Source organism: Eublepharis macularius, chromosome 12 (assembly GCF_028583425.1).
Source record: "Eublepharis macularius isolate TG4126 chromosome 12, MPM_Emac_v1.0, whole genome shotgun sequence".
In the NCBI taxonomy this organism is placed as follows: Eukaryota; Metazoa; Chordata; class Lepidosauria; order Squamata; family Eublepharidae; genus Eublepharis; species Eublepharis macularius.
In genome coordinates, this window is record NC_072801.1 from 31,952,265 (window position 1) to 31,980,173 (window position 27,909).

Consider the following 27,909-nt stretch of genomic DNA (forward strand, 5'->3'; position numbering starts at 1 on the left):
CTCCCCTTGTTTGTCCTGAGAAGACTTAGCAGCATCATTGACTACCAAGTTTAAAGAGTGTGCACTGCAAGGAACAAAAAAGGCACGTGGATTTAAGTCTAGGACTCTCCTTTGAACACCATTTTCTTTTCCTTTCATGTTACTCCCATTATCATAACCTTGACCACGCAGATTCTCAAGTGGTAATCCCATTTGCTCAAGCTGCCCAAGAAGAGTTTCTGTCATAAAGGCACCCGTGGTCTCCTGTAGTGGAACAAATCCCAGGAAATGTTCCTTTATGATAACCTCAGGCTCAGACTTTGTCTCAGAATCAGCTGATCGCATTCGTGGGATTACACCAACGTAACGTGCAATCATTGTCATTTGTTCTATATGACTAACATCAGGTGTGCAGTCCAGAATAACTGAGTAGTATTTGGCTGACTTTATACATGCTAAAATTTTCTCCTGTATGGCACCTGCTAGAAGCTGTATAAGCTCATTTTGGATATCTTTTCCTAAGTAGTGAACCATTGTTTCACCATCTTGAACTCTGCGCAAATGTTCATTCATGATAGGATCAAAAAGGGCTAAATATTCTACAAACGTCAAAAAATTTCCATTGTTAGCTTTATACAACTTCTCGCTCCTACCACGGAATGCCAAGTTTTGCTTGGCAAGAACTCTGACCAAACCAATCAAGCGTTCCAAGATTTGTCGCCAATACTCTTCTTCTTGCCTGATTTTCTGTTGGTTAACCTCATCAATTGTTTTTCCTTTAGATAAGCGGACATCAGTTTCTTGCCAGGTCTTGTAGGTTTCTAAATGGGCATTACTCTTCTCATGTGAAGACAGAATTCTTCCCATGTTCTTCCACTCTTTTGAACCTGCTTCTTGTAGAGACGATACTGCTCCAGTTTTTTTGCCAAACAGCTTACAGCAAAAACAAAAAAACACATATTTCAAGGTGGAATATATCAGCCATTCACGGAGCACTTGTTCACCATTTGGCATCTTCCTCTTGTAGTGCGTAGGAGAAAATCTTCTGTTTTGTGAGTCTCTGGGGAAAACATATTTTACAACCTGTTTTGGTCTCTGTTGTACTATAAGCTGTCGCAAATGATCATTGCATCTGTCAGGCCAGTTAGCAGGGTCACTGTAACTGGAAGGTGGAACATCTTTTTCTTCTGCCATCCTCTCAGTACTCTCACTTTTCTTTAAAACCTCTTTTGCATCACCTACAGTGGGAATTTCAAGGGTCGTCAGAGGAGCGGTTGTAGTTGCAGCATGACTCCTACTGGGAGCATCACATCCAGGCTCAGCTCCCTCAGTGGGTGTTTCAAGGCTAGTCGGAGGATCATCAGTTGTAGTTGCAGCATAACTTCTACTTGGAGTTTCTTCAGGGGACTCACATTCTTGTTTATCAGTGGCTCTCTGTTTACAAAGGTATTTCCGCAAGGCCCCCTGTTGCTTTGCTTGCTCCTTTTCTTTTTCTCGCCTTCGTTTGAGGAAGCCAGCTCCAGATAGCTTTTTTCTATCAGCCATAGCTCCCTAGAGAAATGAATATCTCACTATATATCTCGGTATTTTACATACTCCTACTTTTCAAAGCACTGTATTTCAAACTGCTTTTTCAGAGAAGCATGCACTAAAGATCATAGGACAACAAATTGCATAACCTGCTTAGCTCCATGGATCCCCAGAGCAATCAACACCCCCAGAATTTTGTCCCTCTAGTCTCCTCCTCTCAGTAGCCCTGATCAGAGTCTCCAAGGATGGATCAGAGGCTGGCCAGGGCCTCCAAACTCTCATCAAGCCCAGAAGGGAGCAGGGCTATGCAACAGCCCCCAAGGCTGAAATGTTTGGATTGCTTAGGCCTAGCTCCTAGCACCATGCCACCCTGTTCTTCCTCCAAGGAGCTCAGAATGGCATGCAAGGTTCTCTCTTCCTCATTTTACATTTTTATCCTCCCAACAACAACCCTGTGAGGAAGGTGAGGCCAAGTGAGAAAGGTTGAATATGAACTGACAGTAGTCTGTCCAAACTTTGATCTCCTGGACAGTGGCAGGAGTTTGCAGAAGCATAAATGGCACAAGGAACAGAATGGTTTGGCAGAGACAGCACTAATTTATACTCTGCTACTGCCTCCTGGCTGTTGGCAACCAAAGCTTTAGGAAAGTCCAGGTTTTAAAAGGTCTGCCTGTCTCTCCTTTGAGCAAACTGGGGGAGCAGCATCTTGTCACCTACCATGTCTTAAACACTATAAATAAAGAAGGTTGTCCAAACACAACACAGACATGGAAACCCTGTATTAAACATGCACACCCCTTCCAATTGCATGCCTTTTTTTCCCTGGCAGGATGAAAATGGGGTTGTCAGGAGATTAGGAGGAGGAGGAGGTCAGCAACCTGTGTGTGCGTTTTCATAAAACTATTTTTGGAAATTTACTTTGCCTGGATTCTTCTTTTGCTGTGAATCACCAAGAGAGCTTCTATCCAGGTTGACATTAAGGTGTCATTCTAAGGTGAAATTTTGTTTTTTAGCACATTCATCCTTTTGTACAGCGGGAATGCAAGGGAAAATATGAAGGATGGAAATCCCATACATCTTGCATTGTTCCACCTGTACACTGAATGTGAATGGGAGTTTCCAGAAATGCTTTACAAGCTGTTCATTACATCAGGAGCAGAATCATTCTGCTAGTTCAACCCTGGGCTGCAACACAGACAGATAATAAGCTTTCCAAATATGTGCACACTGTGCTGTACCTGATCCCCTGCCAGGCCCCACAATGCAGGCAGGTCCCTTCTTTTGCAGAAACTGCAGACTTTCCCTGCCCAACCTCTGCCCTTCGTGCTGCTAATCAGCCCAAGAGGCCAGCACGCGCTTCTGCTTGGAGTGGGGGCAGGGCTGCGGCTGCGCCCCAGAGCTTCTGCCAGCCTGCGCGCGCATCAGGACGCTCACAATGAGAGCGGGGCAGGGCGGAGCGGGGCTCCGGTGTGTACACAAACACCACATGGAGAGCCAGGGAGGGGATTGGCTGCCAGCCGGGGAGAACTGAGAGGCACAAGCAAACGGCATGAAGCATCGCTGGCTGCTGCTCTGGTGCTGGGTCAGGCTGAGGTGTTGTTGGAGGCGGGGCTGGGGCCAGGCAACGGCGCCTCCTTCGGAAAGAAGCGCTCGCGGCCATCGCCTACCCCGACTCTATTATAACGCCGGCAGTGGATTCAAATACGAGAAGATGATACTATAAGAGGCATAAAGATTAAAGAATTTACCTACAAGGTTAGAGCTTTTGCGGATGATGTGATGGTTATAGTGGAAGATCCAATACAAAACATGCTGAAGTTGCTTGATAAGATAAAAGAGTTCGGAGATCTGGCTGGATTTTATGTTAATAAGAAGAAATCAAAGATACTATGCAAGAATATGACTAAACAAAAGCAACACGAGTTAATGGAACTTATTGATTATGAAGTAACACAAAGTTAAATATCTTGGAATTGAGATAACTGCGAAAAATATTGATTTATTTAAGAACAGCTATGAAAAGCTATGGAAACAGATTGATAGAGACTTGATTAAATGGAATAAATTAAATTTGTCATGGCTGGGAAGAATAGCGGCAGTTAAGATGAATGTGTTACCACGGATTATGTTCCTATTACAAACAATTCCAATTATTAGAGATACCAAACAATTTGAAAAATGGCAGAGGAAGATCTCTGACTTTGTGTGGGCAGGCAAGAAACCTCGAGTAAAAATGAAAGTTCTGTGTGACGCTAAAGAAAGAGGTGGACTGCAGTTGCCGAATCTTAGATTATATCATGAAGCAATATGTTTGGTTTGGCTAAAAGAGTGGATGTCACTGAAAGACCGCAAACTCTTAACATTGGAAGGTTATAAGAAGTTGTTTGGATGGCATGCCTATTTGTGGCAGGATAAAATAAAAGCCGACTATGTTTTTGCACCATTATATTAGAAGGAGCCTCTTCACGGTCTAGAAAAAATATAAAAAATATCTGGGTGAAGGTATCCCCTCTTGGGTGGTACCGTTTGAAGTGATCGATCTGAGAGCTGTCTATAATGAAGAACAATGTTTACCATATAAAGAGATATTGATTATGGAACAAAAAACGATAAGAATCAAAACAGAGGAAGAGTTATCCTCCTGTTATGGATGGTTCCAATATAGACAGATTAGAGACCTTTACAACTCGGATTGTTCAAAAGGAGGAATCAAATGGAAAAACTCAGAGTTGGAAGAGACTATATTACAAGAAAGTAAAAAGAAGATATCTAAAATTTATAAAATACTTTTGAAGTGGTATACAGAGGATGAGACAGTCAAAGTACAGATGGTGAAGTGGGCAATTAACTGTCACAAAGAAATAACAATGGAGTCATGGGAATATTTATGGAAAACTACATTGAAGATTTCAACTTGTACCAGTATTAAAGAGAATGTCTATAAGATGATTTATAGATGGTATTTAACGCCTAAGAAAATTGCTCTTGGAAATGCAAATATGTCAGATAAATGCTGGAAATGTAAAAAAGCATGAAGGATCATTGTATCATATGTGGTGGACATGTGATGTGGCTAGACAGTACTGGGGAGATATGTTAGAAGTAATAAACGAGATTTTGCAGACCCAAATAAAGAAGAACCCAGAGCTATTGCTACTGAATTTAAGTATGGAAGATGTTCCTATGCAATACAGAACATTACTATTCTACATGACGACGGCAGCAAGACTTTTATATGTGCAGAAATGGAAGGTGCAAGAAATACCAACTATTGAAGACTGGATATATAAATTGCTGTACATGGCAGAAATGGATAAAATGACAAGAAAGCTGAGAGATCAGAATCTGGCAGAATTCTTTACTGATTGGGGAAGACTGAAAACATATTTAGAAAAGAAGTGGGACATGAAAGGGGAACTATGGTAATTCGAAAATTATTAGAATGGGTTTCTTTTTATTGGAAGAGATGGAATCTTTACCATATGGAGTGAAGTATTAGCTAATTGTTAGCTTAAATTTAAGTGGATTTGGAGTTAATAGATATTGGTAAAATTAATAAAGTAGATATTTTATTTAATTGTTAGCTTAAATTTAAATATATCTGAAGTTAACAGATAGCAATAGATAACAGATTTTAAGTTAATAATAATAGATCTGAAGCTAACAGATAGCTTAACAAAGTACAATGTAAACACGATATAATGAGTTATAGAAAAAGGGGATAGATTAGGAATAGATTAAGATATAGGGTTGGAAAGCTGTTGGAAGTCCTGAAAAAGGGGGGAGGGAAAGGGTGGGGGAAAATGATATTGAGATGTTATTTGAAAGTTGTATGTATTAATATTCTCACCTAATAAAATTTTTTCAAAAAAAAAAAGTTAGGGTTGCCAGTCCTACGCTAGGGGTGGGATCCCCTGCTCCCACCCTCCACCCCCACTTACCTGGCCAGCGGTGGGAGGAGGTGCCTCCCGGGGCATGCACTGCAGTGGCTCGCTTTGGGCCCATATTGGCCCGATTCAGTCCCCTGCAGAGCGCCAGAGTACTCCCAGGGGTGCATGTAGCCTGTGTGATAATGTCACTTCCTGGAAGTGATGTTATCATGCAGGCTGGGAGCGCATGTGCGCATGCATGAGAACGACATCAAGAAGTTGGGTGCAGGGCCTCCAACCTCCTGCCCGGCAACCCTAAGTCAAGTGTATTACATTTTAGATATATATATTGAGGGTGCTGCATGACTGGTTTGCCACCATGCAAGGGGACATCAAGAGGTTGCACCATTTTTTTCTGTGAGCAAGGAGACACGATGATAAACTAGGCGTTGCTAGGCCTATGTGCCTAGCTTAATCCAATATAGTTGTTTCTGCAAAGCCTTTCTGTCTAGTTTCTTGTCCCAGAAGAAAACTGTTCTACTGCATCTGGTAGTCAATAAATCTCAATTGGTTGTTCACGTTTGCGTGTAACGTGGTAAAGTGTGCCATTGAGTCCAACCAACTTACGGTGATCTCATGGGGTTTTCAAGGGAAGAGATGACCAGAAGTGGTTTGCCATTTTCCTTCCCCTGCATAACAGCCACGTCTTCCTTTGTCGTCTCTCACCCAAGTACTGACCTTGCTTAGCTTCTGAGATCTGACAAGATCAGGCTCGTCTGGGCCATTAGGGCTGCTACTTCATCTTTCTAGCCTCAATCTTTTCACCCTATGATCGCTTCTCTTGGAGAATTCTCCAACGTTTTTGTTTAAAACACCACATTTCTTCCTTGCCACTTGTAATACAGCAATTCTCTTTAATATTAAGCACAGCAGGAACTGGAGATGCACCACAAGGTGCTGCCCTCCTACATCTAATTTCAAAGTTTCAAGAAATTATTTCCCCCTTTCCCCCCTTTGCCAGTGAGGAATGAGGGTGCAGCATGCCAAGAAAGCACCTCGTTCTTCCCTTGCCATTAACTCCTTCTCATACAACAGCCAAGTAACCTGGGCACCTGGCCCTGAAGATTAAGAGGGAAACGCTTAGGGCTGGTGGTGGTTGTGGATTTTCTGGGCTGTATTGCCGTGGTCTTAGGGCTGGGTTTGGCTTTTCTGTCTGTGACTCTATTACAGGGAATTGAATCAGGCTTGTCATAAACATACCACTCGGTCTATTGTCTACAGCCAAGCCTTACGTTACAACCGTATCTTCTCCAATGCTCTCGACCGAGACTCACACTTAAGAGATTTACAACAAGCATTTTTGGGGCTACAGTACCCACCAAATGAAGTGAGGAAACAGATCAACAGGGCCAGACTAGTACCCAGAAACAGCCTACTCCAAGACAAACCTAAAGGAACTAACAACAGAACACCGCTGGTTGTCACCTATAGCTCCCAGCTCAAACCCATCCAACGTATCATCAGTGAGCTACAGCCCATCCTGGAAAATGATACCTCTCTCTCAGAAGCCCTGGGTGGAAGACCTTTCCTTGCCTACAGACAGCCCCCCAACCTTAAACAACTTCTCACTCACAACCATGAATCGGCCAGCAGAGTCACCAGCACAGGTACCAGGCCCTGCAACAGACCCAGATGCCAGCTCTGCCCCTATATCTACCCAGGGAATACAATTACAGGACCCAATGGCATCAACTACACTGTCTCTGGCTCTTACAGCTGCTCATCCTCCAATCTGATATATGCCCTCCTGTTCCAACAATGTCCTTCTGCTCTGTACATTGGACAAACCAGCCAACCTCTACGCAAAAGAATAAATGGACACAAATCTGACATTAGAAATGGAAACGTCCAGAAACCAGTGGGAGAACACTTCAATCTACCAGGACATTCCATCAAAGACTTAAAGGTCGCTGTAGTTCAACAGAAACCTTTCAAAAACAAAATCCAACGGGAGGCTGCTGAACTGGAATTCATATGCAAATTTGACTCTGTCAAGCTGGGACTGAATAGGGACTATGAATGGTTATCACATTACCACAGGTAACAGATTTCCTTTACAGAGGTGGGGTCTGGGGGAGCTCAGTGGCACCTGGCGTGGGCTTTCGGGAACCACAGATCTCTTTGTCAGATGCATCTGGCAGGGAGAGCTGTGGTTATCAAAGGCTCATACTGCATTGGAATTGGATGGTCTAGCTGTTTGGCTGCTACAAACTAACAGGGCAAACTCCTTTGAAGCCAACTGATACACACACTAAAAGGAGATGTTTACATATACTAGCAAAGGAATGTTTTGATTGCACCCTCCCCCTTCCTCCCCCTAATTGCCTCTTCTCTCTCCTCCCCTTCTCTCCCTCCTCTTCTGTATTTGACCAGTCTCTGTATCAGGCATCTGACGAAGAGAACTTGATTCTCGAAAGCTTATGCTACAATAAAATTGGTTAGTCTTAAAGGTGCTACTGGACTCTTTTTGATTTTACAATAAAGTTGGTTAGTCTTAAAGGTGCTACTGGACTGTACTATTTTGCAACTACAGACTAACACGGCTAACTCCTCTGGATCTTTGCTTTATTTTGTGTTTGTTTCATTTTTTCTTATTTTTGAAGCTAGGCGGACCCCAGTGTTGCAGGATGAAAGTTCATGAGCTGGGTTCTGTGCTCAGTTTTGCTAGAGGAAGTGTCTTCCTGGAAGATTCTTCCATTAATGGAACAGAACATAGGATCAAACTCAAAGAGTTCAGTGAATTTATCATATTTACAGTTACCAAGTTGTATACTACCACTCCATTGAAGGAAGCCTTCTTGGAATGGAAGAAGGCTCCATACTTAGCTGAGTAGAGTGGCAGGACCTAACACATTTTATCTAATTTTTTAATAAGAAGTCATAGCAATTAATTACATTTTAAAAGAAAGTTAACCCATTTGTTTTTGTAATTGGTCAGATGATGATTGAAGTGCATCTTGGTTTTAAGTGCATCTTTGTTTATTAAAATGCATCTTTTGTTTTAATAAAAATTAATTTCAGCCCCAGCTGCATGGGGCATGTTAAACCTGAGCTTCGATATTTGCATAAGCTGCCTCTAGCATTCCAGGTCTTGATTTTAACTATCAACAACTTGAGATTAGTTTCCAATAGAAACCAGAGTACCACTTCCCTCCCTGGGTGTGTCTCACCACACCCTTCCAGCTGGGAGCAGACAGTTGTGGGGGCTCTGGGCAGTGTGCTAAAAGGGCTTCCTTGGTAGCTGCCCTTCAGCTGTCTGTCCCCCCTGCACCTTTGACACCTAAATTAACTCCTGGAAGAGATGCATGACCTTGCCTTGCGTAAGCAAACATAAATGGGGAGTCTTCTTGATTATTTTTAAATAGCTATTTAAAAAACAAAATATGTTTCACTTAAGTATGTGCATTTAAAAATAATTTTCTTAAATGATTTTATTTGCTCTAAGCTGTCCGTATTTGTGTGGGCTAAAAATCCAAACACGTGATAAATTGTTTGAGTGGGGTGTCCCATCTGTCTCAGAAGGAATCTATTGCACTACCTTCCATCTTAAAATTTCTACTGTGCTAGTCAACAGGAGGAATAGCCTTTACTAGAAGTGGAGCAGAGATTGTCTCTTTCAGGCAACGGATGCCAAAGCAGGATACAGACTGCTCAAACAGTATTAAGCTGGTACCAAGGACTCCAGTTCAGTGAAGGAGTTGCCAGGAAGAGGAGTGGTTGTGTGATCCAAGATGGAACCAGGTCATATGGGGTCATCTGAGGTGGACAACGTCCTGCCTTTGGAAGGAGACAGGGCACAGTCACAGGACAGGACAGGTTTCAGGAAACCAAAATGGAAGCAGGCTGGAACCAGGAGTGGAAACTCCCACGCTGTGTCTCTCCTGGATGGGTGTGTTTGTGTTTTTCTTTCCCCAGCTGGAGGCACAAACTGCATGAAGCATTCCTCTTGCTGCAGGATGGAAATCTTGTACAGGCGAGGTTAGCATGTGCTCTCTGTTCTAGAAAGGCTGATGGAAGAAGGAAAAAACTGCCTGGTAGCTATCTACCAGCAGCTCCTTGGATTCTTTGTGACTTTGTACCCATTCCTGTGCCTCAATCTTGGGAAATGGGTAGAGCTCAGAGAATGCGGAGGTGTGTTTGCCTAACTTTAACTCTTTTGGCAGCTCAGTGGGAGTAGTTGAGAGCAGTCCTTCACCCTGAAGAGGATGAACCTTTGCTGCATTCACTGTACCCTTTCCGCAAAGCAGCCTTTCCTTGGTATTGCTAAGTCTGGCATTCCTTTTGAAAAGGTGAGAGTAGCTAGAAATGTTCCCGTTTAGAGAACCCCGAGTGTGTGTGTGTATGTGTTTGTGTTAAGCATATGCAGTAACTGGAGAGGTTATTTTGTATGATCCTTGTAGATTGTTGCCCAAGATTCTGAACAGAGTCTGGTGTATTTTGTATCATTCCATTTCCTGATCCAGGGCACGTTGCACTATGAGCACAAACTGATTACAGTGCAAAGGTGGGCATTTTTGCAATGTTCAACACATTTTAAACTTGCCAGGATCAGGGAGCCAAGATGATCTGCACATTGTCAAGAATCTGCATCATGCCTATTTCACCCTCCAGACTCAGGAATCTGGCTGACAAACAGTCGGGAGTGAGAGGTATGTGATTTTTGTGGTCATCATTTGCTGCAGCCCTGGGTTGCTTCTGCCAAAGGGAGGGTGGACACCTCTTGGTAAGGCATCAAGACTAGAGCAGGAATTCCTTCTTGCCTTTGCTGGCCCCCTGCGAGTCCCTCCTCCCTCACCTTCCTCTTGCCCCACCTTTAATCCAGTTGGTCATAGTTCAGGGAAGCTGTTTGGGGCTGGAACGCCTTTGCCTGGCTCCTTGACACTCCTGTGCTGCAGACATGAATCCGAAAACTGTCTTCCTCTGGCTGCTTCTGGCCTTGGTTGCAGTTTTGGCTTTAGTTTGCATCGTATTGTTTATAAGTGAAAAGCACCCTAGTTGTGATGACCAGATGCAAGGCTCCTTGGAGCATCCACACAGTGACCAGAGCTGGATCTTTGCTGATCTGAGACAAGAGGAGATGATCCAGGTGATGCAGTACTTGAAGTCCAACCTTGGGGTACGTTTGGAAGATGCTTCTCATGCCAGCCCTTCTGACAACTGTATATATTCCGTTGACTTGCAGCTGCCATCCAAAGCAGAGTCTCTTTCATTTTTGGATCATGGTGGAAGCCGCCCCCCTCGGCAGGCACTGGCCGTGGTCTATTTTGGAAATCAGCCAGATCCGAATGTCACAGAGTATGTGGTGGGCCCACTGCCAGAGCCAATGTATCACCAGGATGTGACTCAGCAGAAGTACGGAGGGCAAATACCCTATTACCGCAGGCCCCTGCTAGATGCTGAATACAAGCAGATGATACAAGTTCTGCACAGTGTGGTGTTCCCCACAGCCCCGAGCTTCATGCACGAAGTGTTGAATTATGATGGGAACAATCTAGCCACAATGATCACAGCCCCTCAGGGACTGAAATCTGGGGACCGTGGCACTTGGCTGGTCTTCTTCCAGAATGTAACCGGTTACTTTTTACACCCAGTTGGGCTAGAGTTGCTACTAGATCACAGCAGCCTGAATATCAACCAATGGACTGTGAAGGAAGTGTTCTACAATGGTCAGTACTTCAGGGATATGGCAGAGCTGGAGAGAGAATTCACACAGGGGCACGTGCGTGTGGAGATGATCAAGAGAGTCCCTGTTGATGGGGATTTTTCCTCTCTGAAACCCAGAGTGCAGCCTACAGGACTGGGCCCTTTTTATTACGAGCCTTCTGGGCCACGTTACAGTGTGAGAAACAACCAAGTTGTCTCTTTGTCGTGGAGCTTTGCTTTTAGGATGGACATCAGCAGGGGGCTGGGTCTGTTTGATATCCGATTCCAGGGTGAAAGGATTGTCTATGAACTCAGTGTGCAGGATGCCATGTCAGTCTATGGCTCCAATAGCCCTGGTGGGATGTCAACTCGGTACATGGATGGGAGCTTTGGAATTGGAAGGCGCACACACTCCCTTGTCCGAGGAGTTGACTGCCCTTATTCTGCTACGTATGTCGATGTTTGCTTTCTAGCTCAATCAGAAAGGCCCACTGTTACCCGAGATGTCATCTGTGTTTTTGAGCAGGCCACAGGGACTCCACTTCGACGTCATTACTCCAGCCGTCAGTTGCTCTACTATGGGGGGCTGCCTGCCACTGCATTGGTTTTGCGCTCTGTGGCTACTATGGGCAACTACGACTATGTTTGGGACTTTGTGTTCCATCCAAATGGTGCTGTTGAAAGCAAAGTCCAAGCCACAGGTTATATAAGCTCATCTTTCCTCCACAGTGATGGGCTGAACTATGGCAACAGGGTTGGGGAGCACACCTTGGGGACAGTCCACACCCATTCCATTGGCTACAAGGTAGACTTGGATGTTGGCGGTAAGTGTCTGCACAGTCCTTCTCATATGTTGCAGGTAGATTTGCTAGGGATGAAGCTCTCTCTCTCTCTCTCTTTTGTAATGCATTGCTGTGTGCAACTTTTGTCCAGGAGACAGGTGTGACATAAAGGGACAGAAGTCAGAACTCCACTCGGGGAAGATGATGCATACCAGTACAAGGACAGGAATGAATTGTCAGTAGAGATGTTACACTTTTGGAACTTTTGAAAGAATGGAAAATAATGTTTGTTTCCTAACAAGAAAATGGAAATATATGCAATACTTACTTTCCCGGCAAACTTAAAACTATTTTGCTTCTTTAACTATATAAGAAGCATATTTCATAACTTAGTTTACATATAAAATTGTATCAGTTGGTGTATTTATGGAGTCTAAAAGCATAAATGCCTTAGTTTCCTGCAAATAAATAGAATATAACCCAAGATTTCACTCATTACAAAGGAGAAAGCATAGGAGGGTTTTTTTCTCCCAGTGCTTCCCAAATTTCCCCCAATTTCCCACCAGAAAAATTGCAGGGAAAGTCCTAGAAAAAACATTATCTGTTCCCCCTTCCCCAAGACCTTCACATCTCTGGCTGCCAGATCCTCTTCTCTCCCTACCTTGCAGTTGACCGTCAGGTGGGACACCAGGCCCAGTGACATCTACATCATTGGGAAAGTGGATAGTCATTAAGCACTTTCTCTTCCCCCATATGGCTTGGACCATATGAGCCTTCAGTAGAAGGCACAAACTCTGACTTTGCTTTCTCTTCCTCCTAGCAGTTCTTTCCAACCCTGGGAAAGTTAATTCCCGGGACCCAAGAGATTGCAGTGGGGCAGGGAAGATTGTAAAATTGCTCCCTCCTGTCTCTTTGGAAAGGAGAACTCCACTGGTGGAAGGGAATGATTTCACCTCTGTCCCCACTGCACTGCAGCCTCCAACCACTGGGCTACTACTCCATGGGTCAAAAAGGACTGCAGGATGAGGGGAAAGCCTGGAAGATCCACAATCATTGTGTTGGATATAACCTGCTCCCTGTGTGTGATACCCTAGGAAAACAGTTATTTTGGCTATATGTTTACTAAAGCAATCTGCAGCTCATAAAGGCCTAACAAACAGTATTTGCTTGGCTATGTGTTTACCATAAGCAATTCACAATAGCTTAGTTGCTTTGAGAGGCTGTGTTTAGCTAACGAGATGCTGCCAGCAAGAATTCAGGCTCTGTCTTACAGGACAAGCAAACAGTGTGTTCTGGACACATTCAGAAGAATGCTTAAAGTAACAAAATTGAACAATAGCTGATTTTTGTAGAGTTACACATGCGTGATATAACAAAATGCTGCACATGTGTTAAATTTCTCGGAGTGATATAATTGCCAACCAGTCATCTTATAATTAATTGTACTGATGTTCTGGTGTCATAAATGCTATCAAGGTTGTTCTGCTCAAAGGAGGGGCAGAGGGAACCATTTTTCTGGCATTCTGTTCTTTCTCCTTTTACTGCAATAAAAGAGTTAAAGAAAATCACTCTTTCTACTCCAGCCCGTTGTGTCTAATTGGATAGGACACAGAGGGTAAGCTGTTTCAGGCATAATATGTGTGAGATGAGAGAGAGACAGCAAGGAGTCGGGACAGCAAAGCAACTGCATATTTTTCCTTTCTGCTGGAATATTTGCCCAAGTATATATAGGAAAAAATTTATCAATGGTGCTCTGTTCACTCTTCTTTCAGGGCAATCTCTTATCTGACAACCAGAGCTTTGGATTTTTTGGTGGGGGGATTGTATATTTTGTTTTGGCAAGGCTAGGATAATAGCCAGAACATTCCTGCAGAAATGTGGTTGATGTTGATCCGTTAAGCCAATCCATTAGTTTGGTTTCTGATGAGGATTTTTCCATTTCCCACTTGGAGAACACCAATGTTAAAGACGGCATCTTAAAAAAGACATTACGGCTGTCGTAGAATGGAACAGCCCAAGAGGGCACCTTTATAATAGAATGGGATTGTAGCCCACTGCAAAGATTATTGAAGGGATTAGCTGCTTTGTTTTATATCTTGCAATGAACTTTTTGCAATGCTTGTATATGCATTGTCTTATACCTTGCAATCAACTTTCTTTATTGGCTTAGATAGTACATGGCTTAGATAGTTCATTGTTCACATTGTTCTCTAAGGGTCAAGATAGACCTGCAGGTTTTAAAAGAGTTGGGTCTGGCTTTCCCAGACCCAACTCAAGTTCTCTGCAACCACACAGCAGCTTTCGGGAATGGTTGTTTAAAAATAAAGGAGAGCCCAAACAGCCTCCATGGGGGGAGGAAGAGCCTCTCCCTCCCCCCTCAAGCTGTTTTGCAAAAGAGCAAGTAGGGAGGGGTCTCTATTTTTGATGGTCCATGTGGAGTATTCTGTTCATGTGGAGCATTAAAAACAGTGGGGGAAACTGTACTGTTTTGACATGGAAAGCAGCTGAGGGGACAGGAGCAATTCCTTCCCCTGAGGTGACGTTCCGACACCGTTTGGGCTCCCCTTTATTTTTTAACCGCCATTTCCCACAGCTGCTGTGTGGCTGCAGGAAACCCGAGCTGAGGTTGAGGAACCCAGACACAACTCTTCAAAAACCTGCACGTCTAGCGTGACCCTAATGCTGTAATCCTAGTCCAATCGCATTGTTCATTGGTTGCCATGCACGGTCTGATTGCACTGCTTTCATATTCTCTAAACCACTTTGGGTCTCAGCGAGAAAGACGGACTCTAAATAAATAGTTCTTTCCATAACTATTATTGTCCTCAGGATGACAGTGTCTACAGTTACTTTCAATTACAGCCTTCAGAGTTGTTTTTCATTAAAACACAGTATTTGGAGATTGGTTCATATGTTGGAACCAGTGATTTGTGGGTGCAGAGATCACAGATTCTTCCCACATCCCCCTCTCACCAAGATAAAACAGCCAATATTGTAATGCCCTTCTACAGACTGATGATGCAGCCTTATCTGGGAATAATGTGTGCATTTCTGGTCACCATATCCCAAAAATGACATTGCAGAACTGGAAGAAGTACAAAAGTGGGCAACCAAGGCGATTAAGGGGTTGGAACACCTTTCCTATATGGAAAGGCTGGAAATTCTGGAACTTTTCTGTCCAGAAAAATACTAGCCAAGGTGAGACATGATAGAAAAAATACTTGTTTACTCAATGAGTAATTAAACTATGGACTTCACTGTCAGTGGAGGTCATCATGACCACAGGCATAGATGGCTTTAAAATAAAGTTAGAAAGATTCACAGAGTTAGATTCAATGGCCAGGCCTAGCTTGAGGGGAGATGGGGGAGGACACAATTCTGGGACCCTCAAGTCTGCTTAGGGCCCATGAAGTTGGGTTCAGCTGGAAGCAAGCTAGCAAACTGAGCATTTTCATAGAATCAGAGAATCATCAAGCTCATCTAGTCCAACTGTGCACAATGCAGGTAATACACAGCTAACCCCTCCCTCCAAGTGCCCCTTTCTCAATGCCCAGAGAAAGGCAAAAAATCTCCAGGTTAATCTCCAGGTTAATAAATAAACTATTAAGTTAAAGGAAACTGGATGTTTGTTGTTGCACTACCATTCAATAATACCCTCCAACATGTCTGAATCCAACTCCCTCTGTTAACCTCTGTACATGACTTGGAAGCCACCATTTCAATGCCAACTGCTGCTGTCATATATTTCCATAAATGAGGAGCGCAGAGTCAAAGAAGGAGTTGGCAGAGATGGGTTTGCCATTTACACAAGGGTTGTGGTTGAAAATGATGTATAAGTCACAAAAGAAATATCACAATCAAACTTAAAACTCAGAATTTGGAACTTGGGCTGATTCCAGACGGCCCTCTGCAATCCGAAACGTCACGCGTTGTCGCGCGGAAAACACGAAATATTGCGTTTTCTCGCGAGAGTTTTGTGCGAGGTCACGCAAAACTCGCGCGAGAAAATGCGATATTTTGCGTTTTCTGCGCGACGACGTGTGACAACGCGCAACGTTTCAGATTGCAGAGGGCCGTCTGGAATCGGCCATGGAAAAGGATCTGTTTACATTCTGAAAGTTGATCCCTATAAGCCAGTTCCTATGATACCCTTAAATTCACCCCCCTTCTCTAGTACAAATAATTAGCATTAATTCTTTTATTTCTCCTACGGACCCCCATTTGCCTGCCAAGTCTTTCTCACCCAGAATTGTATTTAGATTCTAGGATTTAGCCAAGGATGTTTCTTCTGCTTCAAAGGTGCTCCTCTAACTTCTCCTTTTCACTGTCTGCTGATCTCCTCCTACTTCTCCTTCCTCCACCCCCAGCTCAGGAGAAGACTTGATGCTGTTCCATATTTATAGGACTCAATATCAAGTTTTGTCAGAATGAATTGCCCTGTCCTTCAGGTAAATTGAAACCAGAACAGGGCTTAAACTTCCAACAGAGTTCAGTTCCTGGGTGCTCTCAGATTGATGTTGATAACTGAATGAGATGTCTCAGCAAAGGTTCCTTATGGCTTGACCTCCAAACCCATAAACGTTTCAACAACAACAAACAACAACAACAACAGATGTTCAGATTTGGAAGCAGCAAGAATGAAATAGTAAGATGTTCAAGGAGCAATGCAGACCCAACAAGGCTGAGTTGCTCCCCCTGGTCCCAGCCCCTCTTTCACTGAAGCAATGACTCTTCAGAAAGGACTGCAAAAGATGCTAGCCTGGGGAGTGTCCAGATTTTTTTCTTCCTTATGAACTCAATTCCTCCTTCCTGTGGCCTCTTTTCACATTTCCTGGAGTAGCATATCCTGCTGTAACCTCAGTGCCTATCTGCTTTGGGGATATAGCTTGAGTGCAGCTGCAGAGGTTCGTAGACTTTATTTTGCAATGATGAATCCGAAAATGCTCCTCATCCTTCTCCTGCTGTCTCTGGTCACTATTTTTGTCTTAGTGTGTGTCTTGCTGACTTGGAAGGAGAACCCTACCCTCTGTGGTGTCGAGCCACAGGCTTTCCTGAAGGAAAGACACAACAACCAGAGTTTGGTATTTGCTGGCCTGTCAGCAGAAGAGATGGTCCAGGTGGTAAGGTATCTCCAGTCCCACCTGGGTGTGCACTTGGTAGATGCTGCTTCTGCCAGCTCTTCTGAAAACTGCATTTATTACTTGGATGTGCAGCTTCCTCACAAAGATGAGGTGTTGAAGTTCCTTGATCATGGGGGGATGTGCCCCACTTGACAGGCACTGGCTGTAGTGTACTTTGGAAGCCAGTCAGACCCGAATATCACAGAGTATGTGGTGGGCCCGCTCCCAATGCCGACATATCATCAGGATGTGACAGTCCAAAAGTATGGTGGGAAATTACCCTACCACCGCAGAACTATGCTAGGTAATGAATATGAAGAGATTGCAAAATTTGTAGTGGAAAAGAAACTACCTGAGGCACCCACATTTATGGATGAGGCATTTGGACACAATGGGAGCAACTTTGCAGGTCTCGAAGCAGCTCCTCGGGGGTTCCAGTCTGGAGATCGTGCCACTTGGTTTGTCTTGTTCCAGAACGTACCTGGCTTCTTCCTGCACCCTGTGGGAATGGAGCTGTTGGTTGACCACAGCAGTCTGAACGTCTCTCAATGGAGTGTGCCAAAAGTCTTTTACAACGGCCAGTACTACAATGGCTTGGCAGAGCTGGAAAGAGCATTCCTAGAGAAGCATGTGCGTGTAGAGAAGATGAAGACAGTGTCCTCTGATGGGGGGGCTTCCTCGCTTAATCCCAGGGTTCCTCCTGTCGGATATGGTCCTTTACACCATGAGCCTTGTGGACGACGGTACAGTGTGAGCCACAACCAGGTTGTCTCTTCTTTGTGGAGCTTTGCCTTCAGGATGGATGTGAACAGGGGACCACATATCCATGATATCCGATTCCAGGGCCAAAGGATTGTCTATGAGCTCAGTGTGCAGGATGCCATGTCAGTCTATGGCTCCAACAGCCCTGTTGGGATGTCAACCCGATACATGGATGGAAGCTTCGGAATTGGAAGATTTACATATTCACTGGTCAAGGGGATTGATTGCCCTTATTCTGCCATTTATCTCGATGCTGCCTATTTAATTGAAACTTTGGACCCAGAGGTGCAGAAGAATTCCATCTGTGTTTTTGAGGAAAATATTGGGGCCCCATTTCGGCGCCATTACTCCAACCTTCAGTCACTCTTCTATGGGGGGCTGCCTGGCTCTGCCCTGGTCTTGCGTTCAATAGCTACCCTGGGAAACTACGACTATATCTGGGACTTTATTTTCCATATGAATGGTGCCATTGAAAGCAAAGTGCGAGCCACTGGCTATATAACCTCGTCTTTCTTCTATGGAGATGGGTTGGACTATGGCAACCGGGTTGGTGATCGCACCCTTGGAACGATACATACCCACCTGATCAACTACAAGGTGGACTTGGATGTGGGAGGTAAGTGCCTTGAAGTATCAACGAACATCTTGTCACCATGGCTGTGTACATCTTTCTTGTTCACAGCTGTTCTTGTCTCATGACTCTCCTTATCCTATCCATACTGCCAGGTGGTGGTGTGGTTAAAGTGTTGGATAGTTTTGTGAAACTAGATCCTCATTCTGCCAAAAGATTACGAGGTACTATTGGGCAAGTTATTGGCAGGACAAAATCGAGGAGAAAGATAATACCGCTCTGAACTTCTTGGAGCAAAGGAAGAATAAAGTAAGATAGATTTATACATTAATCCTGAAAAAGGGCAAGGAGAAAGGGAAATGCATTTCAATGGCCAGTAGACTCCAGGGACAAAGATATGGTGTCCCCATGGTCCTGTTATTTTCTGAGCCTTCACTGTGTTCTTGCTGTATTTTTTGAACTTAAGTCAAATTTACCTCTGGGAGCCATGCTTGGTCTTGCATATTCTGCCCTGCTTTCCTTTCCTCCTTCCTTTTTTCTTTCCAGCAACACAAGCCAGGGCACTGTGAGGTGTAAGGGGCATTACCTTCTTTATCTGCCTGGAGCAAGTTGCTTCAGTTTTTGACTCCAAGTGAAGACTGACTTACTGAGGCATTTTGTTGAGACTGTGCTGTCTACTCTCCAATTTGAATATATATATATTCACTTCACTTCAGCATGGATGGCCCCAACTAGCTTGATCTCATTAGATCTCAGAAATTAAGCCAGGCCAGCCCTGGTTATGACTTGGCTGGGAAACCACCAAGGAAGTCAAGGGCTGCTATACAGAAGCAGGCAATGATGAACCACCTTTGAATGTCTGTTACCTTGAAAATCCTATGGGGTCACCTTAAATTAGCTGTGACTTTTAATGGTGAAAAAAACGGGGGTAGACATTTTTAAAATAATGAATCAGTTTAGGATTCAGTGCTGATGAGTGGGTGAAATATTGGAAAGGAGACACAGGCAGCTGACTTCCCATGTACTGTCCCCCTGAGCCATGTACTAGCAAAACTTCTCTGAGGCTTCAGTCCAAGACTAGAGCTGCGTGCTGCCTCTCAGCAGGGAATGTCAGAAGACTGTGTTGTTTGCAGACCATCTGTATTCGTTTCCTGTTGACAAGAATGCTCTGAATCTAGGGGGTGAGGTGGCTCTCTGCAAATGAGGACGCAAGAAGTATCTCTTTGGTCACACTAAGAAAAAGCTCAACTTTCCACTAGAGATGTGAAGACCTGGAAAATATTGTAAGAAAAAGAAAAAGAAAAACCTACTTTTTCCCCCCTAGGATTTTTTTCAGTTTTTCTGACTGAATATCTGGAACATTTTGGAGAGGACTGAAAAAGAACTCCAAGAAATATTTTCTCTTTTAGAAATGCTTTTAGTAATATGCTTCTCAAGGCAAGTTTTTTACATTCAAAATGTACAGTCTGAAGAAGTTCAGTGGCTTCAATTATTCCAGTGGAAAAATTGGGAAATATGGGGAAGCTTCCAAAAAAGACCCTCATATGAAATATTTTATCATTTTGAATGAGAAAAAATTTCCCTTACAAAGAATTTCATGTATTCCAAATGTGTAACATGAAAAATATGAGAACTTCTTCAATTTTTCTGTTAGAAAAACTGGAACGTTTGGGGGAGCACTGAGAAAAAAACGCAGAACAGACATATGAAACATTTTCAAGAATATTTTTTGTTTAAATGTAAATAATTTTGACAACAGCTTATAGGTTATAATGTATTTAATGATAACGTATTATTAAAGAGTTCACACTGATTCTCAATGTTACGAAGTTTAGTTTAATATTCAGACTTGCTGGCAGCCTTACTGAGATCCTGTGAGAGTACCAAAAACAAAAAACAAAAACTTTTTTTTGTTTACTACTGATTTTGTTTTCTATCTTCAGTTCTTATTGTTTCCCACCTCTCAGATGGCAAAAATGAAAGACACATGTGCTATGGTAGCATAGGGTGCAGCAGTTTGCAAATCCTTCTCAAGTACGGGGTGTACTTGCAACTTTTCTTATGGAAAATAAAGTTATTTATACTTTTAAATTCTATAAATACGCTAAATAGTAAAATTTTATATGCTAAGTTATAAATTATACATTTTATGTTTTTAAAAGAGTAAAGGAAATTTTGGTTTGATATCATATATTTCACTTGCCCCAAATGTCTATTTTTTTCCTGGAAAATGCCACATACACCCCTTCGGTGTCTTCACAATATCCAGAAATTTTGCATCTCCACTCACAGCCTTCATCCTGTCTTAGTTCTGTGACTGTCAAATCAGACAAGCTGCTGGAAGTTCTGTGACTGGCACTCCCAATAGGTTTTACTTTTAAATCCAGGCTGTTTCCACACTACTCACCTTCATCCGGAATGCTGCGGAACGTCATGAAAAAAACGCGGCAGATATTGTCTTCTCACGCGGGTTTTGTGTGGTGTAGTGCAAAACTCTCACAAGAAGACACTATGGCCGTTTCCACACGGCTTACCTTTTGCTGGAGCACAGCATGTTCTCGCACAAAATCGTGCGATAACAGCGTCTTCCTGGCGCGATTTCGCACATGAAGACGCTGTGTTCCGGCAAAAAGTAAGCTGTGTGGAAACGGTCTATCTTCCGCGTTTTTTTGTGATGTTCTGCAGCGTTCTGGATGAAGGTGAGTAGTGTGGAAATGGCCCCAGTTATCAGACATGCAAGGATCTAATTCAGATCTTGGTGTGAGGGGTGGATTAATTCCCCAATGCTATTTTTCCAATATGAGATGGCTCTGCGGAGCTGCTGTTTCCCCCTCTGGAGTCAACAGACAGGCACCTGTATCTCCCGTGTCATATGCAATTAGCCCTTTAGTTGTCTTTCTAAAAAGATAAGATAATCATAAGGTTGGAGAGCCTTTCTTATAAGGGAAAGTGAAAGTGTTAGGACACTTTATGGTTTACAGGAAAAACCCCACATTTCTTAGCCTTTCCTCATAGGTACAGTGCACCAACCTTGTGATTATTTTGGCATTCTTTTGAGGTACAATCCTGAGGCCCACTGGGTGCCGGCACCTGTGTAACTGTGGCATCGCCAGTTTGCTCCCTAAGGACTTTTGCAGGAGAGTTGCACTGGTGGGCTGAGCCCAGCAAGGTGCAGCCAGGAGAGGATCCTCTGTAGTTGCCTGGGCAATGCTGGCAGAATCCACCAATTGCAGGGAATGCAATCCACCAGTTGACAGCGCCATGAGCGGCAGGTAAAGACATAGCCAGTCTGTGGTCTGGACAGCGTTTCTCATCGCTAGCTGCCAATGCTACTCTCCTGTCCCACAGAGAGTGGGTGCACAGGACAGGAATGCCCCTGCAAATGGGCAAATTGCGCCCCAAAAGAGGCACCTGCCTCGAGAGGAGCCCTGATGGTGCAGACAGGGTGGACCCCTGCTTCGGTCCTGGGATGCTGCCCCCCAGAGTGGAATGATGGCCTGTGAGACCAGAGAAACTGCTCCGGGGGGACATCATCCCATCTCCTGCGCCAGATTCTCAAAGTCCATCCCTGCCTCTGCAAACAGTAAAAGAGAGGGTGGTCTGGCTTCACAGGGGAGGAACCCTAGAGATCCCAGGACATCGCTCTACATCCCTCCCCTCCCTGCATCAACTTCGATCCCTGCATGCAGTGACCTTCTGCCTGTCTTATCAGATGCCAACAATGCTGTCCATTGCACTTTATCCACGCCAGACACACATGGGCAACACTCCAAATCCCACCTTGCTGCGAGCAGTGAATCTGAACAAGGGAGTGGGGGAGAGAAGCTGGCCGGGGCTGGAGCCTCCAAGGTGCCTCTGGACACCTGCTTCTTTTGGCAGCAGAGCCACAGAAAGGCATGGAGGCACCTGGAGCTTTTTTGCGGCCACCCTATCTGTCCCAGCCCAGAGTCAGAGACCATTCACTGTGAAGTGTGAAAGAGTAGCCCTACAGAGAAGTGGAGGGGGCTACTGTGACGCACAGGCAAACAAATACACAGGGAGGGAGTTGTTATTCGGCACAGACTTTATTGAACTATCCAATGTGAAGAGGATGTCTGGACGTGTGTTGTCAACTTCCTCGCCCAGGAAGGGAGCTGTGCCCATTAGAGCAGCAGTTGGGGCCAGGAGAGACAGTCCTCATGCTGCTTTCTCAGGAGTGGGTTTGACTCATGAGTTGCCTGGGGAATCGCTCCTGGAGCTGACTTGGATGGCAGACAAGAAGGCTTACTGGGGGCTGGAACAGCTGTCTTCCTCGGTCTCTCTGAAGGCCCGAAAGGAAAAGGTACACATGTGTGGCAAGGGACCTGGCCTCTTGCAGGTCACAGCCAGGTCTGCCATGTCTTGAGAGGGTGTCCATGGCTGAGGGCAGTGGCAGCGATTCTATTGTCACAAGTGCTGCTGGCAACCAGATGAAGGATGCCCCTCTGGCAGGAAAGTGCTCCATGTCTGCATTTGGTTGTTTTATTTCCATGGCAGCTTGGACTCTGATCCTTTGAGGGAGACAATCATGGGGTTGCACACCTGCCATCACAGTGGAGGTACAAGAGCAAGCACTCAGTCACCCTGACCCACAACCACACTTTCTCCTCTGCCCAGTGGGGGAGCCCGGCCGAGGGAGTCTGAATGGAGCCCCTACATGGGCCCTCCTCCATAGTTGTGGGTGCCTACCTCCATGGCAGGCATGGGCCATCCTGGGTCATGGGTTTGCCCCCTCGGCAAACCTCAACCACAGAGGCCAGTGCTTGGGGGCCACAGGCAAGGGGAGCAGGGGGGCTGGTGTGACCAAGCGAGCTGAGGCAGCTGCCTCCCCAGTTCCTTCTTATCTGTTGGTGCACCCTTGGCCCTCCCCAAGCTGGGACTCATGAGTTGGATAGACCTGCAAGGGAACTTGGGTGGTAGTTATTACTCAGACATTCTGGACTTAGTTCTCCTCCCCTGTGTGAGTGGTAGAGGTGACTAGGCTGCTGTGTGTGTGTGTGTGAGGGGGAGCGGATTGGTCCCCATGGTAGTCGGCATCCTATGCTGTCAGGCCACTTGGGCGGAGCCGGATGCAGGGAGGGGCAGATGACTTTTCCTATACAATGGGCGCCTTTGGGTACGCTGCCATTTTTCACAGTGTTACTTTTTACAGCTGTTGGGGGTGTGGCCATCCTCAAAACAGCTTATGGAGCCGACTATCTCATGCCACGCCTTCCCAGCCCAGCTCTCTGGGTGCTGGCTCAGGGACTTAAGCCACACTTACATCCATGTCCAGCCGCCATGGTCAAACGCCGGCGAAGGACTGGGGTGGAGTGGTGCTGCGGCTGGATGCTGGTGGAGGGGGGATGCTGGTGTAAGTCAACTCCCTGAATGCTTTTGGACACCCCCACTCAGGACTGTGCTGCCCGTTGCTGCTCCCGTTTGCCTTTTCTAGCTCTGAGATGTCTTTAAGATTAGGTGACCAGAATTGCATATAGTATTCTATAGTTGTCTTTAAAAATGTTTATATAAAGGTGGTATAATATATAATACATGTATTATATAATTATATAATATCAACATATAAAAAGATTAAGGTATATACTGACCAACTTATTTTCAATCCATTCTAATAGTCAATAACTCAAGGCAGATTACACAGTGAGTCAATACTATCAGTACTGCAGAACAAACAGAAATCCAATATAGAGCTGAATCAAGGCTGAAACAAAGCATATGCTGAAGCAAGGCATAAGCAATTGGTGATGGAAAGTGCCATCAAGTCTTAGCTGATGTTTGGCAACCCCTGCTTGAGCTTTCAAGGCAAGGGATTAACAGAGGTGGTTTGTCATTGTCTGGTTCTGCTGCCCTGGTCTTCTATAGAGTTGTCCCAACCAATTACTAACCAAGGCCAACCTTGCTTAGCTTCCAAGATCTGACAAAATCAGGCTTGCCTGTGCTATCCAGGTCAGAGCCATAAGCAGTTAGACATGCCACATTAAATGATGTCAAAGCTACCCAATAGGTGCACAGTACTACTATAGTTCACAACCCCTGCCTCTTAAACCAAAGCATCTCTCTGAACCATTTCCTTAAAAGTACAGCACTCCTGTGTGTGTAAAAAAGGCCTCCTGATTAGTTCAGTTTTGTATAGTTTGATGAAAGCCAGGACAGCGGGAGTTTTCCTGACCTCTTCCGGCAGGCCATTCCCTAAGCTGCATGCCATGACAATGTGCTATACGGGCGCTGTTGATTTTGCACAATTGCAGGGTGGCACATGCCGAAGGCCCTGTTCAAATAAGTGAAGGTGACGTAATAGAGCATAGGGAGAGAAGTAGTCCCGTAGATACTAAGGAAGGGCCATGAAGGACTTTGTATGTGATAGTCAACACCTTGAATTGAGCCTGGTAACTGATGGGTAGCCAATGGAGTAGCTGCAGAATGGGAGTAATATGCATGTTCCTCCTAGCTCTTGATAATAACCAAGCTGCAGTTTTCTGCACCAACTAGAGTTTCTAAGTTGATTTTGAGGGAAGACCTATGTAGTAGGTCTTGATGTTACAGTGGTATGGATCCAGGTGGCCATATTGGCCATGTCAAAGTAGGGGGCCATCTTCTGGGCTAGAATGAGTTGGGAAATGGCCTTTTTTCAGCTGCATCAAATGTTTCTCTAGCAGGAGAGATCTGGGTCCAGTGTAACCCCTAAACTCATAATTGAGTCTGCAAGTGACAACTGAATCCCATCAAAAGTGGGGAGCACAATGTCCTTCAATATCTCTTCCTTCCCAACCAGCATCACTTCCATCTTGTCTGGGTTCAGTTTCAATTTGTTCGCTTTCAGCCAATTAATCACAGCAGTCAGGCAGTGACTGAAGACCTCTGCTGTATCACCTGGTGATTTGGATAGTGAGATATAGAGCTAGGTTATCTGCGTATTGATGACATTAGATTCCATAGCTAGAAACACTTTGCATAGAGGTTAAATAACATGTTATTCATCCTTAAGCCAATTCATTAATTTAGCTTCTGAAGGGATTGTTCCAGTCCTCTGATTCTTGCCTTCTTTTAAACTTCCCTTTACTTTTAGAAAATGCAAAGATTGTTGTTTCTTTTGCCTTATAAGCAGCGCCATCTGGTGGTCTAAAGCTCCTTGTTGCCAAATGTGTGTGGGTGTGCCTGTGCGCGTGCGTGTAATGGGCTGTATGCTTCCTTGCAATCATATGGGATAAACTAAATTTTATAAGGGAGATGCAGGTATCAGACTTAGCTTTGAATGCAGATGAATGGCTATGTGGATGAGCCTGCTTAAACCTTCCTGCCCTGTTGTCTGTTCAAAATTGCTCCCCCATGGCTTCTTCAACCTAAGGGAAAGGGGTAATTAGTCCTTCCCTCACCATGACAACAGCCTCTAGGGCTGCTTTTCATTAAAACACAATGTTGGGTTCACGTGTTTCCCATGTAATGGGTTGGATCCAGTGATCTGTGGTTGCAGGGATCACGGATGCTTCCCAAATTCCTCTCCCACCTGCATTTCCTAGCTCAGGATAGCTGATTTCCAGGGTGACAAGACACACGTGGATGGACTAAGAGTCATGCTAAAATGGTAGTGAAATTCCTCTCTTCTTCCTCTTCCTTTCCACTGACAGGAAGCAGAACAGGCAATTTTGTTCCCTTCTGTCTCCACACCGCATCCCCCCATGTCCACAAGAATCAGCTTTCCTGGGTTAGAAGGGACAGCTGCGAAATGAGAATATGAGAAATTTCCATGACTGTCATCGCCTTTTGCTAATGGATCACTGGATACAATCCACTGCCAAATTTCACCCAACTCTGGTCTCTCAGCCTAAAACATTCATGGAAACCAAGAGAAATTTCCAAATGCCCACCAAAGGTCTCAACATGCAGAGATCATTATGAACTAATTCACAGAACAATAGAGTTGAATTAGAGCCAATGGATTAGATAATCCAGCCCCAGCCCTTAGGGGCAAAACATTCTGCATCTTTTTATCTTTATCATTCATCTTCTATAGAGGGGTTTGATTCTGGTTGCTTGCATGTTTCAGTTGGAAAAACCCTATCCACGTGCTCAGTTTTACAGAGAGTCCAGATAATACTGCTGTCAACCTGTTGCTTTCCAGTTCTTCCCCAGTTGTGTCTTCCCATCTTTTTTCAGGCTGTATTTGTAGTGATATTTTAAACATAAAATGTTATTGCTGTATTAGGCATCCACACAGGGGCCTGCACAGTGCTTTTGAGGTTTATATTGCCCACCTTGCTCTGTTGTTTCAAAGCAGTTTCTGCATCTTTAGCTTAATGATTGAATTCCCATTTACTGAGCTGCCACATCCTATCTGAATTCTATCTTTTCCATGTAGAGGAAAGGCTCTACCTTGATTATAACTGCAATAACAGACAAACATCAGGGAAAAATAATAAGCAATACATTTAGTTGAAATGGAAAAAAATGTGTTAATTGGAGCCTCCCCACCCCACCCTAGAGAAGAGGAACTGATTTAGGATCCATTCAGAAATGCTACATAAGTGAATATGAAGTATATGTAATTGAGTACAGAAAAGTAAAAGCAATCCAAAACTGAAGAAGGAAAGAAAATGTTAGGGGACAATAGCCAAGATAAATAGGACCTTTTGCTGAATGGGTCTTACTCCAGGATCTTACCTGTGGGGAAATGTATTACTAGATTTTTACCTTGCCTACAGTGTTATATTAAATCCTGTATGAAACCAGTATTTCAATTCCATTTATACGTGATTTCAGGAAAAGGAATCCTTTAGCTGCACAAAGAAGCAAAAGCAAAGAAAAATCCTCTGTTGGAACCATTTCTATATTGTCAACAACTTCATTGAACTGAAGTGCCCCAAACCTGAACTGGCTCTAGAGGAAGTCTTATCAGCAAGCATTGCTCTTGTATCCCAAGTACTGGAAATGAAAATATGCCTATAAGGCAACTTCTGTTTTGTCCCAAATCACATTGTTGACATATTTAATTGGGGACTCTAGAGCCCTGGATCTGCCCCAACAACTTGTCCGGCACCTGTAGCCACAAATCCAGAAGTGTGACAGGGAGTCCCTCTTAAGGGGATCCTGACGGTTATCCTCATTAGTTTGGTGGGCCAGCCTTTGTCCTCTCCCCATTCCGAGCCTGAGGAGCAGTCAGTCCTGTTGGCTTCTGATTGGTGAGTCTTGGCCTCCTGCAGGCTCTGTTTGGGTTACTGGAGAAAACAGATGGTGGGAATCACCCTCACTGCTCCTGGTAAAGGGAAAGGATAGTGTGGGTGCTGACTGCCTTTCTTCCATATCTGCATCTGCTAAAGGGAGAGGCCACGGCTCTGTGGTAGAGCATCTGCTTGGCATGCAGAAAGTTGCAAGTTCAATTCCCGGCATCTCCAGTTAAAAAGTATGAGGCAGCAGGTGATGTGAAAGGCCTCTGCCTGATACCCTGGAGAACAGCTGCCAGTGAGTAGACAAGACTGATCTTGATGGACCAGTGAACTGATTCAGTAGAAGGCAGCTTCAGGTGTGATTTCATGCATTAAAAAATTAACACATCTGACACATGCTGAACTTCAGAATTC

At 44.5% G+C, this 27,909-nt stretch overlaps 1 protein-coding gene and 1 pseudogene across 1 annotated transcript; both read left to right on the plus strand.

Moving 5' to 3' along the window:
• The first annotated feature begins 10,335 nt into the window (after positions 1-10,335).
• Positions 10,336-12,563, plus strand: LOC129339084 (retina-specific copper amine oxidase-like). The gene is made up of 2 exons (XM_054993688.1): positions 10,336-11,905; positions 12,532-12,563. The coding sequence occupies exons 1-2, from the start codon at positions 10,336-10,338 to the stop codon at positions 12,561-12,563; spliced, it is 1,602 nt and encodes a 533-aa protein (XP_054849663.1).
• Positions 12,564-16,791: 4,228 nt separating this feature from the next.
• Positions 16,792-18,885, plus strand: LOC129339085 (membrane primary amine oxidase-like; annotated as a pseudogene).
• Positions 18,886-27,909: the final 9,024 nt, after the last annotated feature.

Bases quoted from the DNA above. Each gene is read 5' to 3' on its own strand.
- LOC129339084 (XM_054993688.1), top strand. From the start codon at position 10,336: ATGAATCCGAAAACTGTCTTCCTCTGGCTGCTTCTGGCCTTGGTTGCA. The intron at 11,906-12,531 runs GTAAGTGTCTGC...CCTACCTTGCAG, and splicing joins GGTAGACTTGGATGTTGGCG to TTGACCGTCAGGTGGGACAC.